At 39.8% G+C, this 22659-nt stretch overlaps 2 protein-coding genes and 1 long non-coding RNA gene across 5 annotated transcripts in view; 1 reads left to right on the top strand and 2 right to left on the bottom strand.

Moving 5' to 3' along the window:
* LOC137240312 (uncharacterized) overlaps positions 1-22659 on the bottom strand; it is a 372934-nt gene that overhangs the window by 125160 nt on the left and 225115 nt on the right. The gene's annotated exons all lie outside the window — the stretch shown is intronic.
* LOC137240311 (MTOR-associated protein MEAK7) overlaps positions 1-22659 on the top strand; it is a 401092-nt gene that overhangs the window by 333011 nt on the left and 45422 nt on the right. The gene's annotated exons all lie outside the window — the stretch shown is intronic.
* On the bottom strand, positions 4940-6864 carry LOC137242447 (ATP-dependent RNA helicase DDX54-like). The gene is given in 4 exon segments (XM_067769728.1): positions 4940-5174; positions 5176-5524; positions 5908-6616; positions 6619-6864. Coding segments are annotated over 4 exon segments (1473 nt in total). The 5' UTR covers positions 6859-6864; the 3' UTR covers positions 4940-4999.

Here is a 22659-nt window from a genome sequence, read left to right as displayed (position 1 = left end):
GGTGGCGAGTGGCCCCCCTTTTTGTTATTACTGCTGAGGCAAAAGTCTATAAGACAAACCATTTGTTGTTGTACTGCTGTGACCAGAAAGTTTGAAAAATAAACCTCCCTTTTTGTCGCTACCGAGACAAAAAGTCTGTAAAATAAACCCGTTTCGTTGTCGCTACTCTGACAAAGTCTGCAATAAACAAAATAAATAATAAACTTCGAAGTTCAATAGTTTTTATTTAGGGCTGAGCAGGTATTTTAACTCTGAAGAGTTCTATTTTTCTAATCGGAAATTTTCTCGTTAATAAACGTAAACAAAACAATGGAAACCTACATCCGTTTAGCAGAATCAATCGCAGAGTTTGATAAAGATTACAGCCTTATTCCGGAAAGCGACCATAGCAAACACACCCTTGCAATACAGCAGGAAGAGTTGCGGTCCTTGTGGAAGAAGGTAAAGTCTGCGTTTGATTCGCTATTGGGATCTGATGAGGTGTCAGGGGATGACGTTATGGCGGTCAGAAAGAAGCAAAAGGCAGCATACGCAATCTACGTGCAATGTTCAGCGTCTATATCTGCTGAGGCAGACAAGAAGGATGAAAAGAACGTCAACCCTGAGCAAGAACCTAATGGGCATAAAATTCGCCTCCCTGCTTGCGACACGGAAGTCTTTAAAGGGGAATATCTGTCTTGGCCAACTTTTCGTGACCTGTTCACGGCAATTTATATAAACAACTCTAGCTTGAAAGGGGTGGAAAAGTTATTCCATCTCAACAACAAAACGCAGGGCGAAGCAAAAGAAATCGTGAAAAAATGCCCTCTAACAAATGAAGGCTTCGAGATGGCCTGGAAAAACTTGTGTGAAAGATACGAGAACAAACGTATCTTAGTTAACACACAACTACAAATTTTATTTAACTTAAAAAAGGTAGAAAGTGAGTGTGGCAGTTCAATAAAAAAGCTACAAAATGATATAAATAATTGTATTTCGTCCCTCAAATGCCACAAAATTGACACTTCCAATGGGGATGCAAGCCTGACCTATCCATGCTCAACCAAGTTACCAGAGAGCACGTTGGCTCTATCAATTGGCTGATGATGTAGAAAATACCCACCCAATAGCATCGGGTATATTACGAGAAAGTATGTAATTCGACGACGTTTTACCTGGAGGACATACAATAACGTCAACTATCAGAGCAAGAGACGAGATTCGCGAAGCATTACACTCAGCTGGCTTTCTATTGCGCAAGTGGACATCAAATTGTGAGGAAATCCTTCAGGACATCCCCAAAACGGATCTGCTCAGCGAGGACTTCCTAGCGTTTGAAGAGGCTAGCTCGGTTAAGGCACTCGGAATACGATGGAACGCGCACTCAGACATGTTTTTCTTTACAGCAGGAGCTTAGCCAAACTTTTCGACCCTTTAGGCTGGCTTGCACCAATGGTCATAGTAGCAAAAATACTAATGCAGAACATCTGGTTAGAGGGCACCGGGTGGGACGAACCTGTCTCCCCAACTACCTTAGAACGGTGGGAAAATTTCACCCAACACTATAGCGAAATAGATAACATTAGGATACCGCGGCGGGTAAATTTTTCACCGGAAGACGACATAGAAATCCACGGCTTCTGTGACGCGTCCGAGAAAGCATATGCGGCAGCGGTATATATGCGCGTGAAAAGAGATGATCAGGTTTTCATACACTTACTTTTAGCAAAAACCAGAGTAGCTCCAGTGAAAACCATCTCGCTACCACGTTTAGAACTCTGCGGCGCCGTGCTGCTTGCAGAAATCATGGAACCAATATTCCGAAATATTCATTTAGGACCAGCAAAAGTTCACCTCTGGACGGATTCAACCATCGTGCTCGCATGGATAAGAAAGCCGCCCTGCTCCTGGTCAACCTTCGTCGCACACCGAATCACTAAGATCATCGATATGGTCGGTAGCAAGGATTGCCTTCACGTGGACTCGGAATCTAATCCAGCGGATCTAGGAAGCAGAGGACTACTTGCATTAGAGTTGGTCAACAATTCGTTGTGGTGGCAGAGACCTTCTTGGCTGCAAGAAGACAATTCCCACTGGCCAGCACAAGAGACCGAATACAAAACGTCCGTTGAGGAGAAGAGGGCACAAACATATGCCACGACAAGGGTAGATCTAATAGATATTCTCGACCGATTTTCAAATCTGCCCAGGGCTTTGAAAGTTCTATCCTATGTTAAGAGATTCTATAAAAGAACGCATCCTAAAACTAAAGCAATGTTCCACGAAAGGTCGTGTATAATCTCAGCCGATGAGATTAAGGCCACGACCCAAGCATTAATACGATGACTCATCATGATTCCTTTCATGGCGAGAACCAGCTCATGCTCCGTCTTATCAGAACCCAATACTGGATACCGAATGTCAAGACCATGATCAGAGCCATCATCCACAATTGCAAAACCTGCATTATTCACCGATAGCAGGCGCAGTCTCAAATTATGGGTACCCTTCCCTGCGAACGGACTACTTTTACCCGCGCGTTCACCAATACCGGGGTAGACTTTGCGAGGCTTTTTGACATCAAAAGCTACCGCGGTAGGGGATGTCGAGTGTCAAAAGTCTACATATGCATTTTTGTCTGTTTCTCCACTAAGGCCATTCACTTAGAGGCCACTAGTGACCTCAGCACCCCATGCTTTCTCGCATCCTTCTCGCATTTTATCGGGAGAAGAGGATGTCCTAAAACCATCTACTCCGACAATGGTACAAACTTTGTCGGAGCATCAAGATCTTTACGTTCCGAATTTAAAGGTTTTCTAGCCGAAAGCCGAGACAAAACAGTCTCAAAGTATAGCCATCAATCATTGAGCTGGCATTTTATCTCCGCCGCCGCTCCACATATGGGCGGCCTATGGGAAGCGGGAGTGAAGAGCTTCAAAAGCCACTTCAAAAAGGTCGCTTCTCCCCACAAATATACCATGGACGAGTTCCAAACCCTTTTGTGCCGGATCGAGGCATGTCTAAATTCATGGCCTCTCAGCCCGGCGTCCAATGACCCAACGGACCTGGAGCCACTAACCCCAGGGCATTTCCTCACGGGCAGCCATCAAAGAGGACAACTTATCTCCCAACGAATGAAGGTTAGGTAGAGTCGTCAACGTACACCCCGGCGAAGATAACCGAGTACGTGTAGTCGACCTCATAACCGAGATGGGTCAAGTCAGACGAACTTTGGTCAAACTGATCCTTCTTCCTACGGAGATAGATTGTGAGAGGACCACGAGTTCCTCTTAACAATCCTTCCGTTCCTCCACATCCCTCCTTTCAGAAAAATCAACCCCAGCTCTCGTTTTCCCGAAACGAGCTCAACCAACAACCCTACCGCAGATCCGTTATCTGCCTTTATCTGAATTCGGCCCATTCTATTTTTTAATTTTCAAAACAAATTCATTCGGCACATTAAATTTTTAATTTTCAAAAAAAAACCGTCCCAAAATTCACTCACTCACCCCGAGCGAGGACACCAGAACCCTAACGCAGACTCAGGGTCTGCCACGGAACGCAGATGCTCTCAGCCAAAGGCACGAGGCCGACATAATTTTATTCAAGGAATAGGGACAGCCGTATTTTAAATATGTGTTCACATCCTTGTACAAAAAATATAATAATAATAATACTAAATTTGTAAATGCCAACAGGTTTTGGAAGAAAATATTCATTTTCTGGTCAATATTTCATCAATTGATAAAGAGTTAGGTGGGTCTGATCATTCGTTCAGAAGTTGATTGAAAAATGCCGGACATTAGAGTTTTATTCGCAAATACACTATTTCAAAATTTGTTTCAAATACTCCATATCAGAGCATAAGCCCCGTGCATTTGGGGAATAAATTATACGCAGTCTGAGAACCTACGTTCTTGAGTGGCTCTAAGATACGGCTTTCTTTGTGACAACTCCTGAAATGGGAAATTTTTGGAAAACGATTTTGAACAGGCATCCCACCTGGAGTGATACTCTACTCAGCAGCCACAATGAATCGACAAAAAAAAATAAAAGAATTGGCTTATTTTCTCATAACTTTATAATCCGGCCTTGACGTTGACAAAAGCGGTAAGCTTTGTGCGGTCCGGCTCTACAGGGAGTGTTAATTTTTTATTCTCTAATGGCTTTCCGTTAAGTATTCATAGAAGTGTTTTTAATTGGCTTAAATAAATAAATAAATAAATAAATAAAACGTTGGTTCAGAGTATTCCGACCACGTTCATTTGAGACTACCCCACGAGCGCCGAATATATCAAATAAGTATATACATAATATCCCAAAGATAAACAGATACCCCCAAATCCTTAAGTGGAGGTGAAGGTTCCGAACATACGGAAGGAATAAGTTCACATACTCTATGGGTACAGTTCGTTACATGGGACAACTGTAAGTGGAACGATCCACTAGTCGAGTTTTGACGTTGCACGATGAATTTGAATTGTTTTAGGTTTCGTATGTTCATAGGTTTACGAAAGTGCATAATTATTTGGGGTCCGCGCTTTCCACAAAGCCTAGACTCAACCACACTAATACATCATGGCGTATTTACTAAATTCATGAAGAAATCAACAAAAAGGTTCAAAGAATTATGCAGCTCAGTACTTATCGGTTATTTGTAACCTGATTGCTTCCTAGTTAAATTACCAAATGTTATTCATGCTAAGACCGTCCTAAATTCTTCCACACAATTTCAAAGTTTCCTCACTCGTTAGAATATATTGTCGATACCCAAATTTATTTATACTTTAACAAGAAAAATTTTACCTCGAATAGGTAGCTAGTGCAGTAGTATTGGTAGAAACGAGAACTAGTGATTAAACAGCTGCAACGCTCTATCAACCTACATAGAACAAAATATTCGGATCGAATCTAGGGTGTAGGGAAGTATGAAGTCCCTCACCTGGTTTTTCGTGCAATTTTGAACCAATGTCTGAGATCACTGGTGGCCGTGTGTACATTCGCTGGAAGCGTGGTGGCGTTATAGAACCAGGGCGATTGGAAACGTTTGTTGGATGTGGTGTAGTGGAAAGTTGTACGATGCCACGTTGACAAAGCGCTTCATGCGCGCATTCGATTCTGTCGAAGCAACAGGACGTGATGATAAATATTTCTTATATGCATTTTCATTTCTACGTAAGACACCAGCAGTATCATGACTCTTTTTTGATTTCTGTCACCGGCAAATGTTCTTCTTCTAACATGTCCTGTGGCCCGACCGTTTTGTTATCATTTATACTGAATTGACGATTTAAAAATAAATACAAATCAAGTACGTGAGCAGCATCATCGGTCAAGAATATTGAAAACGCAGTGCCAGTACGACCAGCGCGTGCGCAACGTCCAACTCGATGTACGAATAGCTTGGGCTTTCCAGGGAAATGTAAATTTACTACATAATCTAAACTAGGTATATCAATACCATGCGCTGCAACATCGGTAACAGTGATTACAGATACTTCTTTATTCACAAAAGTTGCGGTATTAATTTTACGCGCCGCAGGATTTTAACAACTACAACAGCCGATAATGATTTATTAGAATTATACAATTTATATAAACAGACAACGGTTGGAGATTGCAACACCGCTAAACCTGGCTTCTTGGATTTCAAGGGAAAGCAAAATGGGAGGCATGGAACAATCGCAAAGGCACATCAAAGGAGGATGCTATGACCGCCTATATATAGAAAGGTAAGGCTATGGTGCAGGCACATGGACTTAAAGCTTAGAAAGTACATTCATGAGTACATATACACTCGTACATCTGAAATTGGGAACAAAAAATTAAGCTATTTAATAGCACATAATATTCAATCATTTACCAACGAACTATTGAATATGCACTGACTTGGTATTAGGAAGCATATAAAAATATAGCCGTCTGTTTCTAAACGCACCTTTAAATGCACAATTTTGGATATGCCACATTTCGTAAGAATAAAGCATATCAACTCAACGTGATGCTGTGTGCCGGCAAACTCCACTGTTTGAGCATACTCTGGTATAACGTATTTAAGTAGCACCACTAGGGCTGTATAACGTTCATCGGGACGGCAATACAAAGAGTTAAGCGTCAATCCTTCCAGTATTTTCGATTCAACATCTAAACGCAGCAAAACTGGATCGCTCAAACCCTCTCTTGCAAAGTTTACCAAGAGCTTTGGAAGTGTCGCCGAAAATAGTACTGTTTGCCTTGTTGAGGGTAGACGATGTAATGTTTCATTTAGTAGCTCACCAAAACCCATTCCAAATAAACGGTCTGCTTCATCGAATACCACATATTCCACTGAATTCAAGTTCAAATCCATTTCGACACACAAATGCAAAAAGCGACCTGGTGTAGCTACAATACTATCAGGACAAGTATGTATAGCAGAAAATTGTGAGTCCATTGAATCACCTCCTAAAATCGTTTTTAAATCCATAAAACGCCCCAATTCTTTTATAAATTTGTATGTGTGTACAGCCAGTTCGCGAGTGGGTGAAAGAATTAATGCACGAGCACCTTTCGTTGGTTCACGTGTTTGCAATTTCTCAAACATAGGTATAAGAAAGCAGGCAGTTTTACCAGATCCAGTTTTGGCCATAGCTCCATAGCTACAATATCGCGCCCTTTAAGTATCAGTGGTATGGTCTTCCGTTGTATGGGTGTGGGAATTTTATAACCACGCTTCGTGATGCCTTTAATTATGTTAAAGGACAGACCCATTGATTGGAAGCCTCCACTTTTCTTTGATTTCTTTGTGTTCTTTTGATTCGAGTGTTCAATATCGTCGCCTCTGCCATCATCAAACGAAGGAAACCCGGGCAGGTCGATATCATTGTTATTTTTACCCATAGATCCTAGATTAACAACTAATATGGCTATCAATGGCTATGTCCAAATTCCAAAACACGTGTGGCTAAACTTTTTGTATGTAAATCTGAATCGAATTGTAAAATAAAATCGAAATAAATCATCGCCGACTAGTCCAGCTGAACATTGTGCAGGTGGATTTCTGCCCAGATCTTGTAGTTCCTTATTAATTCTTTTTAACGCCATTTTGTTGAAATTTGATTTAAATTGTGTATAGCGTAGCGCACAAAAATTATATTTGTATTAAAAAAAGAAATTTTTTCCTTCTTTGACGTTTTTAAAGCCCACGAGTACGACGAATTCAATTCTCGCAGCAAGCGTACTCCACCACGCGTAAAACGAAAAGAATGAAGCAAACGGCGCCATGAATCAATCGAACGATCCATTTACCGTTTGCTTCAATTCAGAGAGATGTACATTTGTGCGTATGAATGTTCACCTTTTTTGGTCTAGTATATCTACCAGTGCACGGACTTTTTTAAAAGGCAAAATGTTGGTAGACGAAAGATGGTAGTAGAAGTTTCAAGAAAACAATAACTACAGTCTATATTTGTACCAAAAAATTCCCAATTTATTGTAAAACAAACAAATCATCAAATAAATCACATATCTACCAAAACGTCTAGCTACCACAACAATTTTCCAATGAACCAAAAAATCTTGCCACAAAAATAAACTCTTTCGCCTTGTTATTTGGTAAAGTATTCACACACACAAAAGGATGACAATAGCGCCGAAAATTATTTGCGTGCTCAGTTACTACATTTATTTCATAAAAAAAGGACGTGTGGCACTCGGGGACTGCCGCGGTAAAGCTATTGCATATTATCAACTTATGAAATTATAATATTTATGCAACATTTTGTTTTCTTTGATATTAATTCAAGTTTTGTCTTTGATATTAATTCAAGTTAACCTTTTTAAGCGTGGTGACCGATAAGAAAACACATTGTTTACTTTTATTGAATAAATGAGCAGTTAATATTTAACTTTCACTTTATTTTTAACTTTAACTTTATTTTTAACTTTAACTTTAACTTTCACTTTAACTTTAACATTCACTTTAACTTTAATTTTAACTTTATTTTTAACTTTAACCTTAACTTTAACTTTAATTTTAACTTTAACTTTAACTTTAGCTTTAACTTTAACTTTAACTTTAACTTTAACTTTAACTTTAACTTTAACTTTAACTTTAACTTTAACTTTAACTTTAACTTTAACTTCAACTTTAACTTTAACTTTAATTTTATTTTTAACTTTAACTTTAACTTTCGCTTTAACTTCATTTTAACCTTAACTTTAACTTTAACTTTTACTTTAACTTTAACTTTAACTTTAGCTTTAACTTTAACTTTAACTTTAACTTTAACTTTAACTTTAACTTTAACTTCAACTTTAACTTTAACTTTAATTTAATTTTTAACTTTAACTTTCGCTTTAACTTCATTTTAACCTTAACTTTAACTTTAACTTTTACTTTTACTTTAACTTTAACTTTAACATTAACTTTAACTTTAACCTCAACTTTAACTTTAACTTTAGCTTTAACTTTAACTTTAACTTTAACTTTAACTTTAACTTTAACTTTAACTTCAACTTTAACTTTAAATTTAACTTTAACTTTAACTTTAACATTCACTTTAACTTTAACTTTAACTTTAACCTTAACTTTAACTTTAATTTTAACTTTAACTTTAACTTTAGCTTTAACTTTAACTTTATCTTTAATTTTAACTTCAACTTTAAGTTTAAGTTTAACTTTAACTTTAACTTTAAATTTAACTTTAACTTTAACTTTAACTTTCACTTTAACTTTATTTTTAACTTTAACTTTCGCTTTAACTTTAACATTCACTTTAACTTTAACTTTAACTTTATGATCCGGGGTGGGCGTGAGCTTAGCACCTGCTAACAAGCCAACCTAATATAAACGCACGCAAGTCATTTTCTGTCAAAAATGTCTCATATAACTTGTATGAGAGCAACTCAAATTGAATTTGCTGCGTGAAAACCTAAGTCGATTTCCAATTTTTGTTCTGCGTGACATTTAGATTTGACGTTTGCACACATGCTTAACATTGTCGCAACGCATGCTTATTTGGGTTAGGGCAAAAAACGCCGGTTGTTTGCGTGCGCTAAAAAAACGCAGTGCGGTTTTATTAGGTTGGATTGTAAGCGACCATATATGTATACGATAAGCGATAGCACAATGGCTACTTCGTGAAAATCAACGACAGCTCTTTTAGTTTGATTTCGATGGTCGTACGGTGAGGAAGTGTCGCACGCGCGCTTAAATCAGAGTACCAAAGAGTGCGTGTGACACATATTCACCGGTCAAGCATTGAAATCAAACTAAATAAATAATTGATTTTGCTTTCGTGCTCGCTACGCGTTCGTGTTTACTAACACATTCTCAATTTGGTAACCGTGTAAATGTAGTGGTGCCCACCGCTGTTTATGATAGAGATCCAATTTTATGTATTTGGCCTGTTGCTAACACCGAAACTTTACGAACCTTTTCGAACCTTTTCGAGCCTTTTCGAACCTTTTTTGACAAATATCCGTTACGGTTTTTTTGATTTAGTCGCCAAGCCGCGATATAATCTATGCAATAGCTTAAAAAAATTTATTTCCGTTTTGAATTTGTGCACAACTTTGTCCAAATTTCGTTGGGGTGGTTAGTGTAACCGCCTAATATTAGCTGGTTGTGCTCAGCAATTAAATACGTTTACAAAAATGATCACAGTATTTGTTCTCAATGCGAAAGTACTGAACATATTGGTAGATTTTGGGCCTCGGTGGTAGTAGTAGTAGAAAATGAAAAGGGGTCAGAAAAGTTAGTAAATCTACCAATGCGGTAAGGTCCGTGCACTTACGGTCGATATACTTATACCAACGTATTTACATATATATGCCGAGTTTTAAATGTACATTATATTAGGGAGGCATTAAGAGATGCAAACGGGTACCCAAAAACCCGTTTCTGACAATCGGTATCGGAGCCAAATAGACTTCGGGAACCGTCCTTTTAATAAAAGCCATCAATAAAACAGGACTACAAGCGTACTTAGGGAAAACTTGGACAAATAATCGAAGGGCAATACAAAAAAAAATGATTCATTCTACAAACTTGAACAAATAATCGAAGGGCAATACAAAAAAAATGATTCATTCTACAAACTTGGACAAATAATCGAAGGGCAATGCACAAAAAAAAAAAAAAAATTATTCATGCTACAAATTTTTCTCCTTGTCCAAAACGAAGAATTTTTATTTTTTCTTTATATAGCATACAATTTTGCTGTCCAAACATTTTTTTTTGTGGCGGGCAGGAAATTGTTGTTTTTTTAGCACCAACAACACAAATAACAACAACTCGAAAGATCCCACATTATACACTCCCTACCCGGTTCGGTACCAATTTGTGAGTACCAAACAACTTTAATGTCCATTTTTCTGCAGTACTAGTATGCCTGACTAGCTGAAACGCTATCGGATGACACAAAAATAAACAAAATAAGGCACTAAAGACCCAGGCACATAACGTGCGTGGAAAGAGGCCACGCACATAACGTGCGCGAAATATGAATATATTCTCGTAGGCATCTAGAGATGTTTTCACCCTACTCACGCGCGAATAAAATTTCCCAAATCTCAATAATACAGTTAGGGACCACTCGCCCCTGCACTTCGTTAAGGACCCGACCTATTCAAACCCATGGCATTCCATTCAGAAAAATGGGTCGTTTTGCTGCTATGCAACGGAATGCCGCCGAGAACGCAACGCGTTATTCACTGGAATGCCGAGTCTGTTTTAAACGACACTCCATACGCTTGTGCCCTATCTTTCGGGCCAGAAAACCCGAGGAGTGGCTCTACGCAGCGATCCGTGGGAGCCACTGAGGAAATTGCTTGGCACTAGATCACCGCTCCAACGCGTGCCCGAGCCAAGGAAGATGCAAAAAATGCGGCGGAAAACATCACACCATGCTACACATCTCCTCGATTGATGAAAAAGAACAGCTACTCCTCGAAGCCCGCTCCAAGCTATGGAGTGTACAAGTTGAGGAAGAGCTGGAGTCCCCACGTGAACGGATCGACGACTCCATATCATTATATGCGCCAGATGCTGGAACGGAGACTGGGCCTCTTCGTCCAGCCCGAATCCACCGAATCGGAGCGGGGACTCGGTCTCTTCGCCCGAACACAACACCAGCAGCCAAATCGTTTCGACCGCTTTTGCAGCATGAAAGGAAGCGGCTCCAGCACAACACATCGACAGCACCATATTCGTGACGACCGAGCGGAGACTCGGTCTCTTCGCCGGCAAAACAAGGACCCTCAACGAAGACAACAACCGCGCGACCGCAGAGCGGAGACAAGGCCTCTTCGCCTGCAACACCGACACCACACCCATCATCAGACACAAGGTTGCAGCCACCGATACAGCTCGTTGCAGCTCTCCACAGTGTCCGCCTTCCGGGCAGGGCTCCTAGCCCCGCGTTCAGCTGCCACCGCCACCATGATACCGACGGTAGCGATCACCCCCACCGCGGTCTTGCAAATAGAAGCAGGGGGACGGCTACACCTCGTTCGCGCCTTAATCGATGGATGCTCCCCCACCACAGTGATTGCGGATGAGCTCGCCCAGGAGCTCCAACTTCCTACCAGCAACATTGGCAGGCAAGCAGGATGTCTGCTGCGTATCCGAGGAAGACACGGACAGAACAAAAGGATTGCGACCCATGCTGCTGTCGTATCCGATTTTCGGCGAATGACCCCCACAACCACCATCGACAGTGCCATCGCAGCCCCGTACGCACATCTTCGTCCGGCAGATCCGCAGTTCTACTCATCCGCCCCGATCCGCCTCGTCCTAGGGACAGATGTATATGCGGAGATAATACTCACAGGGATTCTGCCCACCACGTTTGGCCCTTTGCTTGCTCAGAGTACCATCTTCGGTTGGGTACTCTCGGGCACAACCAAGGCCTAACATCAAAATGTTCGGTAACGACCGAAACACATGCATTTTTATATTTATTTTCGAATTTCTGTTGTACACAGTTGCAAGAGGTGTGCATTGTGAATTCGTACAAGGGAAAATTCTTTCTATTTCTCCATTGCCATACTGTCAAATAATAGCTGACAGGGAGAACGGTTGTCGCGAATGGCCAGAGAATGGAAGAAAGGTTTGTGTTTCGCTAGCCGTTATTAAATTCAAGTGCCATAAATTGCACATTTGTGCTTCAAATCAGCTTTTCCTTTAAATGTGTATACAGAAAATCAGACTACATACTAATATTCATTTCTAAAATCAACTTTATAGATTAAATTTGAGCAACCAGCCATACAGGCATTTTGAAATATGTAAATAAAGCAATATAACAGTCGTCTACAAAAATGTTTGAAAACCACTGTTAAGCCAATGATTTAAGTAATCGAACAGCGATTGAACAGGTGATCGAGGCTGTTTACTATTGCGAACGTTTTTATCAAACCTTCGCCACTTGTATGAATTCACAATGGAGGTGTGCATTTAAAATCTTTTATCGTTAAAATACGTTTTTTTTATTGAATTTTCTTCATACAGAATTCTTTGTTCATTTCCAATGAATTTGTAATAAACGGCAAGAAATATCAACACATATATCTTCTTACTTCCTTTCGCAATCCCTAGCTCTAGGCAAACATGGCTCAGGCTTCTAACCATGACGGGAAAAGTGGCGAATGACCGTGGCATTAGCAACCAAGCTCGCACACTACGCAAACCGTCTTGCGTGCCGTCAAGCCGGCGGACTGGCCGTCGCTATGTTAAGTTAGATATAATTAGTTATAAGTTTTTTATTTTTTTTCTCTTCTTCACGGTCGGTGATCCTTGGCGGACTGTGAGGTTGCGTACCGCAAGGGGGCGGCATGTTTAGGCCCAATGCCTAACTTTTATCTGATTGACGGCGCCCCTTCCTAACGTTTTAATAATATTTACAGCCACCCACACTCACGCCGCATTTGTGTGCATGCATGCACATGCATGCGTTTCATACACATGCACGCGTGTGTGTGCAGGTTGTCAGCACCCATGCACGTATATGTGGGGGTGGTTGTGGTTGTATGTGTGGCCTTTCCCCTCCTTAACACCAGAGGACTTTTTCGCGGCTTAGCGGTTGTCATCTTTTATGATCGACCGCCAAGCAGTTCACAACGCCCAGGATCACCATCGTCAATTTCGACATTAAGGTAACATTATACCGATTGTATATTTTCTTTACTTTCTAATTAAATATTATTTTATAACGAGGAATTCCTCTTGTGTTCTTTTACTTTATTCTGAGTGAACCATCACACCAACCCCGAGATCGACCCTTGTGCGCCTACCCACTGCCGGTTTATGACGCACTCAGGCCGAACAAAGTGTTTTAAATGCAACGAAATGGGTCATCGCCCATTCGAGTGCAAAGCTAAGACAAGAGAAAAACGTTTATGTTGTGACTGCAGACAACTTCTCGGTTTATTAACGCTGTATTTCGAACTTTAATTCAGAAAGACATCGTGATAATATATATGGACGACTTGATATTGCCATCAAAAGACGGAGGTGAAGGTATAATTAAATTAAAAAATGGTTAAGAAGTTTTTTCGACGTACGGACTAAAACTAAGGTGGACCAAGTGTCAATTTTTAAAGCGGAAAGTAGAATTTTTGGGATAAATTATCTAAAACGGTACCATTCAAATTTCAGAAAACAAAACGAAAGCTATAAAAATTTTCCCTAACCGTCAGACAAAAAGAGTTTACAGAGAATTTTAGGGCTAACCTCATATTTTCGAAGATTCATAGAAAACTATGCAGTAATTGCTAGGCCGTTATCAGATTTGCTAAGGAAAGACATAGTCTTTAAATTAGGCGTAGAGCAAATAACAGCTTTCCACCAACTGAAGGGGTTTTTACAACAGGCACCGGTATTGAAATTATTCTCCCAGAGTGCGGTAACAGAGGTACATACTGATGCCAGTAAGTATGGGTATGGGGCTATATTACTGCAGAAGGATCCTGACGATCAGAAATTACATCCGGTACAGTATATGAGCAGGAAGACGAAGCCAGCAGAGGAGAATTATCCGTCATACGAATTAGAGGTTTTAGCAATAATCGAAGCCTTAAAGAAATGGAAGATATACTTATTAGGTATCAAATTTAAAATCGTGACAGACTGTAACGCATTTACACTGACACTCAAGATGAAAGAGGTACCACCTAAGATTTGAACTATGAAATCGAGCACAGGCCAGGAACTCGAATGAAACATGTTGACGCGATGAGTAGAATGTACTGCCTAATGTTAGAGGACTCGTTAAAGTACCGACTTAAGCAAGCACAGTTAAAAGATGAATGGACAAAATCAGTTTGGAAAATCTTAGAAAAAGATGAATACGAAGATTTTTACATTAAATACGACATTCTTTTTAAAAATCTAGAGAAAGAGTTAATTGTGGTGCCAGCATTAATGGAAGACGAGGTCATTAAACTGGCACATAGGCAGGGACATTTCTCGACAAAGAAAACCCAAGATCTACTAGAAAAGACGTTTTTCATACCTCAAATTAATGCAAAGGTGGGACAAGTAGTGCTCAGTTGCATCGAATACATAGTGAACGAAGCTAAGTGCGGAAAGAAAGAGGGCTTGCTTAACACAATAAATAAAGAAGACAGGCCTTTAGGAAGGTATCACGTAGACCACGTAGGACCACTCGAGACGACCAGCAAGTCGTATAATTACATATTTGTAGTGATAGATGCATTTAGTAAATTTGTGTAGCTATAGCCTACAAAGAATACAGGAGCAGAAGCAGTAGTGGACAAACTAAAGAAAGCAATATTTGGTAACCCTAAACGAATAATCACTGACAGGGGAGCTGCATTTACTTCGCATATATTCAAAGATTATTGTCAAGGTGAAAATATTCAGCATTTTCTTATAACGACAGGAGTTCCGCGGGAAATGGGCAAGTGGAGAGGAGGAACAGGGTAGTTATTCCGATGTTATCGAAGTTATCTGCAGAATCAATCAGCAGTTGGTACAAACACATAGAAGCGTACAACAGTTTATAAACAATTCTCTTCCACGAAGCACAAAACAGCCTCCTTTTAAAATTCTGATGGGACTTGATATGCGTATAGCCAATATGCCAGAGCTTCAAGAACTTTTAGAGGACGCAGCTTTAGATGAGTTAAACGAAATTCTGGAAGTAGTTAGCAGTCAGGCAAAAGATAACATTTCGAAAATACAACAAGAAAATCGTAGGTCATATAATCTACGTCGGAGAAAAGAAACATGTTACCAATTTAACGACTTAGTAGCAGTCAAAAGAACGCAGTTCGGTAGCGGGTTAAAACTAAAATCGAAGTTCTTAGGGCCCTATAAGGTAGTGAAGAAATTAATTCATGTCCCATATGATGTCGAGAAGTTGGGAGATCATGAAGGACCAGGGAAGACGTCAACAATCGCAGAATTTATGAAAAAATTTACCAAATCATTCAGGGCCGAATGAAATCAAAAGAGCCGAATGTAGTGATGATGTAGGATTACTAACAGACCATCAACGAGAGCAGTGCACTCACCCTAAAATATAAGTGAACGAGAATTTGAGGAAACAATACAAACAATAGCTACCCAGAAATTTGAATAAAAGACGAACGAACAGTTTAAGTCGAACAATGAAGTCGTAAAGTTGCACTTGAACGTGTTTGTGTGAAAATCATTTATTTTAAACCACCATTAACTATAACTATTTAATTTTAATAAACTTTATTATTAATAAAAACTCTAATAAACGAGTGTTGTGTGCTCATTAAGTGGAGAGCCAGGTAAGAACTCCTACATAAATAACATCAATTTCACAATTAGTCTTAAAACTGTTGGGTGCAAAGGTTGTAAAATCAAGCAAGCTGGACACGGTAGACTTACCCTTGCAAAAGCCATGTTGTGAAAAGTCAACTAATGAAGGTACTCTAAAAGCAAGTTGTTCTGTGATTGTCGATTCAAGTAGCTTAGGAATAGTGTTGAGTTTAGCTATTCCTCTATAATTTATAACACAGGTTCTACTTCCATTTTTATGCAGTGGTATTATGAATGATTCTTTCCACTTCTTGGGAAATATCCCTTGCTTCAGGGAGGCATTGAACAAACAGGCTAGAGGTCGATATAAGTATCGGGCACAAGATTTGATCACAACTGACGGAATTTGATCAGGACTACTAGAGTAAGAAATTTTTAGATTTTCCAAATTAGTTAAAACATCATCATTACATACATATGGGACTGCCTGGGAATTCACGGGAGACAATCTGAAAGGAAAATTCAATGGCGGGTAATCAGTGGTGTTTGAATAATTAGATTCGAAGAAATCCGCAAATTTATTAGCAATTTCAAAGCTATTGTAAAGAAATGTTTAAACAGAAATGATTTATCGGACGAACGCTGATGAGTAGCGTTGGATAGCAATTTGTTAATTGTTCTTTATTGACGAAATTCATTATTATTTATATAAAAGTTCTTAACCTATACATATATACATACTTACATAAATATTTACATACTAAAGATGCATGACTCAATAGTGAGGAATGGTTTGTCAGCAAATTATTATATTGATCTACATATTGTCAATATGATTCCCGCTTGAGCCGTTTGATATGACGTATCAATATATTGGGCGACTTGGCAAATGCGAATGAACTCATGGTAGTTATCTGGGTTAATGAACATATATTTGTAATGTTAAGCGTGTTTGAAGTGTGGTGAATTCCACGCAATGCTACACCATCGGCCTTTTAAGTGAGCGTATATAATTTTATGCTTAATTATAGACGGTCAATCTAATGTCACTGTTATAAGTGTGCCGTGTTGTTTCATTTTACGTTGAATGACCCAGTCAACTTGCTTGGTGTTACCAAATAAAATGTTTTTGAATTTTGTTGTAATTTATGTCATAATGGTAACTTTATATTATAAGTAGTGAACTTTTTGCTTATGTGCCTTCTTGTTGTTTTTATTCGCTTGCATTTGCTTTACATACAGTGCTCGTTATGCTGATAATCGCTTTTTCATAATAAGCTGACTTTTGCTATTTTTTTTTTTCGTATATTTACTATGATGAGTAATTTTTTGCACAGCCGACCCTTAAGAGCGTCGACTCACTTAAAAATCGGCATGTGTTTACATACTAACGTTTGTGAATTAATGGCAACTGGATACCAATATGAAATTTTTGTTTTTTTTTTGTGTGTTTTCATTTTTATTGATGAGTAAATTGGAATGTTATTGTTGAAACTTTTTTTTTGTTGTTAAATTACTGTGAGTCATTGGCATATTTTTATATTGGGTAAACCTATTCTTATGGACTATTATTTTCTTATTTTGTAGGTTGGTTAAAATAGATATGTTTCCTATTACTATTTTCTAATCTATTTAGAATGAAAGATATTTTCATATTAGTATTTCCTGTTCTACCTGTGGCTAAAGTAAAAATATTTTTCATAAAAGTATGCGAGGTTTCCTAACTGAAGCAGCTCATACTTATATCTATTGGTGGTTAAAGTAAAGTATTTTTCCTAATATGCAAAATTATGACCTCTTGGATTGTGAGGTTTTCTTAAATGAGACTCGGGCTAGTAAATTTATAATTATTTATTTAATGTGGTATTTCTACTAGCTAAATATGAATGATTTTTGTATTAACCATTTTTATTAAACAACGATTTTCATTGTTTATCGTGTTCTACTAAACTAAGGGCACATAAAGTAAGAAATCTGTCATTGATTATGCGAAAATATTAGGGGTTGTGATTGATGGAAGATCGAAGTAGTTATGTATTGATAGTAGTCCAATTAATGGGTAAAAGAATGGTACAGTGGGTGCAAACATTTTTCATATCTTTTAATTTATTTTTCTTCTTTTCCAGCAGTATATTTTTGATCTTATTTGTCATGCGATTTCTGCGGCGGCCACCAAGACAGAATTGTTATGACTTTTATGAAGAATTATCTTTATTTTTAACCGGGATTTGTCACATGCACAACCTCTTTGGTTAGTGCAATTAATTGACCTTTGAGAACTTGGGTACCAATTTTATTTTATAAATTCGCCTACTGCAGTAAATATTCAATTAAGTTTTCTCCAATTTGTCCCTCAGAACAACTGTGTTTTTCCTTATTTTCAAGTCCTGGATTGCCGGCTTATTTCAGCCTGGTCGAATATTGTCCTAAGTCAATAACTTCCTCAACAATCAGGTTGCTTGAAAATTTTTCTACGCTACCATTTTTCTATCCTAAGATTCTTTTGTTGCAAATTTATATAGCGCTTCACATATATTTTTATATGTTCTCTTTGTGACTTTTTCTTCATTTTTGTTGTTATGGGCTGGTTTTCTAGTATTCTTTTTTTCGTTCTTAGGTTAGGTTGAACTGGCCGGTCCATGAGGACCTCACATAGACTGATTGAGTCCGTAGTGTTACTAGAAGTTTGTTTTAACGACCAAACTCAAAAACCCTATCAAAAACCAGGACCAATGTTATAAACACCCCTATTCTGCATTTCGATTACGTTCCCGTTCTACGCTCCGCTTTAATAGAAGTTGGGTATTCTGCATTACGACGGAATCGTAACGAGAAGAGGAAGAGCAAATGATTTTTCGAAATCAGCTGTTTGTACGGAATGTGTGAACATTGGAACAAAATAAATTAAAGAAAATTTGTAAAAAACACTGAAAAACGTTTATATAACAATAGAATATATTGCCACATTGTTATATTTTTTTGAGTGAAGTGCTTTCATAATTGTATATGTGTTTTTGTCGTTCTTTTGGCAAATTCCTTGCCGTGGCCACCAAGTTTTGTTAAAACGGCTTCCTGCGCGAATATAGTTGATATTTTCTGAATTTTATGGATGCTAATTTCATTGCATTGGCCTAACTGGACCCTACGACCAACACAAATTATAGCTGTCTATTATACTGGAATCAATAGCCGCGGCATTATTTGTGGAGTTGGAAAGCAGCGCATACGAAAATGGCCAGGTGAGAATGGAAAGGCAAATATTGCGAGATTTGTGTAATCCATTTGAGATGAGTCGCCACTCATTGTAAGAAATTGAACTTAAAAGTGACAAAGTTTAATGACTTATTTTCTTATTTAGGTTCAAAAAAAAAAAACTGTCGACTTAATATGGATGCTTTCAAGTATGTGTTAGATACTTTTTCGGGGCAAATTAGTCCAAGGACTTCGACATCTACATGTTGTCTTTAACCCGGAAACCTATAAAAACAATCATCATTAAGCCTTTTACGTTTCTTAACAAGTTTTACTTACATTTTTGTTAAAATTCTGTTATAAATTAATAAAAAATAAAAAGAAAATATTTTTCCGTCAACAAATTTGCAACTTAGAAAAACGGAACTACGATCGAAATGCAGAATACACAAAATCGAACGATTCGAAGTTGGATCGAAAGAGATTGGAACTTAGAATACCAAAATTGCCAAATCGAAAAAATTCCAATCCGAGTCGAAATAACTCCGCCCTCTTGGCAAATACTAGAAGCTTCCTAGGACTTAAGCCACTTGCTGCTTCTAGATCTGACAGCTGTATCACTCCTAATAGCTGAAGTCTTAGCCTGGCAAGTGCAGGGCACGAGCACAGAACGTGCTCGATCGTTTCCTCCCAACCCGCACTGCTATCACTGACCAAGCCTAACTTAAAGGCATGTGACGCCAGAAGGCAGTGTCCAGTCAGAATACCCGTCATGAGTCTACAGTCCTCTCTTTTTAATGACAGAAGCAACTGTGTTAGTCTAAGGTTGTAAGACCTACACATAATCTTCGACACTTTGCAGCCCCGCGCTTGAACCCACGCCTTTCCCGCTTGGTCGATCATGTGCACCTCTCGCCTTCGCTTAATCCCGCCCAATCTAATTGGGACGTCTACGGAGCAAGCTTCAAGGGATGCGCCCTTTTTAGCTAGTTCGTCCGCTTTTTCATTCCCATCTATTCCCATATGCCCCGGCATCCAATATAGATGTATGAATCTCCCTGTCGCGATTCTCTCCAGAGACTGCTTACACTCTAACACGCATTTAGATGCTGTGTTATGCGAGATTATTGCCTTAATTGCTGCTTGACTGTCAATATAAAAGTTAACACGGTTGCAGCTTAAGCTGTTCTCTTCCAGGGTTTCTACTGCTTTGGTTCGGCTAATATTTCCGCTTGGAAAACGCTACAGTAATCCGGCAGCCTTTAGGATTTGAGGTATGTTGTTTTTTGTGTGGCTTTCCACCAAACAAGGACCCCATAGTATAGAATAGGGCTTACAAGCGCTGTAAAAACCCAATGAGAAAGGGAGGGCGATAGGCCCCAAGTACACCCCAGCATTCTTTTACATGCATAGAGTGCCGTTGAGGCCTTCTTGACCCTCTCCTCCACGTTGAGCTTTCATGACAGCTTACTGTCTAGTATGATTCCTATATATTTTGTGCAAGGTTTCTCCTGTAAGGTCACCCCTCCTAACTTAGGCCTGGTCCAATTTGGGACCTTGTACCTTTTTGTAAACAAGACCATATCCGTCTTCTCCGCATTGACTTTCAACCCGACATTAGATGCCCATCTATGAATATCCCGAAGCGCCTGATCCATCAAAGAACTAATCGTTGGAAGGCACTTTCCACTTATGACAATTGCAATGTCATCGTTGTGTAAGTTTTACGGGTCCCTCATCGAATTGCCTGAGTAGTTGGTTGACGACCAGCGTCCACAGCAGAGGTGATAGCACCCCTTCCTGCGGCGTGCCCCTGTCCACTGATTTCGTGGCCTCGTACAATCCCCATTGTGATGTAATATTTCTGCAATTTAACATGCAGCCGATCCATCTGATTAAGGCAGGATGTACTTTAATGTAATTAGGACCATCCATAATCGCCCATTTTGCAACATTATTGAAAGCCCCGGCAATGTCCAAGAAGACTCCTGGAGCATACTCCTTATATTCCAGGGATTTATGTCTGCTTATTACCACCCTATGCAATGCGGTGTCTACCGACTTGCCTTTGGTGTACGCATGCTGTGTTGTGGAGAGCAGATTTCATCCACGTTGGACTTTATGTACACATCTATCAGCCTCTCAAAGGTTTCGAGCAGAAATGATGTTAAGCTAATGGGTCTATAGTCTTTGGGATACACGTGACCGGTCTTCCCCTCCTTTGGTAGAAAAGCTACACGAGCAGCTCTCCAAGAGTGCGGTGCATGATTCAGTCTTATGCACCCATCGAATATTATTTTAAGCCATTCCACGACCGCCCTACTTGAGACTTGTAGCATGGCCGGGAATATACCATCTGGGCCCGGCGATTTAAACTTAGAAAACGTCTTCACTTCCCACTCGATCTTGGTATCGGTCACCAAGCCCGGCACTACTAGCTCCGTGATCGAAGTGTGAGTAATGTCGCTAACTCTTCTAAACCGTCTCCCGATGGGAAATGTGTATCGAGAAGCACCTCAAGGAATTTCTCGCTATTACGTGACCATTCCCCTTTCTCCTTCTTTGTTAGTCCCTGGACGATGTTTCCCTTTGCTAGGACTTTTTTCAACCGTGCTGTTTCGCTGGAGCACTCTATGTCCGTACAGAAACTTTTCCATGAGTTTCTCTTCGCCCTGGTAATTTCACGCTTGTAGATCCTCAGTAGATCCCTGTACTCGTCCCGGCACGCTTCGCTTTCCGCGGTCTTTGCGAGCTTAAACATTTCTTTTACCTGTCTTCTTAGAAGGCTCAGCTCATTGCTCCACCATGGCGGCTTTGGTTTTCCTCTGAATCTTCTTAGAGGGAAAGTTTTGTTATACGCAGTCATAAGCGTCCTTGTTAGGAATTCATTCGACTCCTCCAGTTCCTCTACATTAGCAACCTCTTTGGGTTTTCCCAGTTTTGTTTCTACATGTTTCTGGAATTTAGTCCAGTTCGTTGACCTAGGGTTTCTAAAGGTTGCTCCCTTCTCTACCCTCTATAGGGGGATGCTGAAGCTGATATACGCATGGTCGGAGAAGGATGGTCTATTAAGAACCATCCAGTCATACCTTGATATATCACGCTCGGAGCTCAATGTAATATCCAGAACATTGCTGGATGTTGGACCAATGTATGTAGGGACATTTCCCCTGTTGGCTATCTGCAAATTGGTTTGCAGGATGTAACAAAATAGAGATTCGCCTCTCTCGTTCGTATCTGCTCCTCTCCACGCATTGTGGTGCGCATTTGCATTTGCGCCTATGACCAACCGCCCTTTGCGCCCTTCCTCCTGTACTAGCCTTTTGCACTCCATCGGTGCAACCTCAGCAGCATGGGCCATGTAGCAGGACGCCAGGATAAATGCTTGCTTATTCTTTTGCTCAGCGGCCCGCTACGAGATTCTCAGTGGTGTAATTAGGAAGCATATATGAATGCAGCTGTTTCCTTACCATTACTACAGCTCGCAGCCGTCCTTACGTTTGCGCGTAGTAAACGCCAAACCCGCGCTCGCTAAGTCCAGAAACTATTCCTCCCGATGAGAGCCACGGCGCCTGGATCAGCGCCACGTCAAACGAACCCTCATCAAGGGTTAGGAGGAGTTCGCTCGGCGCCACTTTACTATGTTGGAGGTTTATCTGTAGGACTCGCAGCACCATTGGGCTGTTTGTCCCAATCCAGCATTTTCGTCTTGACATCGTCGTCCTGCCCTTGCCCTTTTGGTTTAGAGTATT

This window comes from Eurosta solidaginis, chromosome 2 (genome assembly GCF_040869045.1).
Source record: "Eurosta solidaginis isolate ZX-2024a chromosome 2, ASM4086904v1, whole genome shotgun sequence".
Taxonomy (NCBI): domain Eukaryota; kingdom Metazoa; phylum Arthropoda; class Insecta; order Diptera; family Tephritidae; genus Eurosta; species Eurosta solidaginis.
Note: the sequence above shows the minus strand (reverse complement) of the source record. Positions and strands in the feature narration are given on the sequence as shown.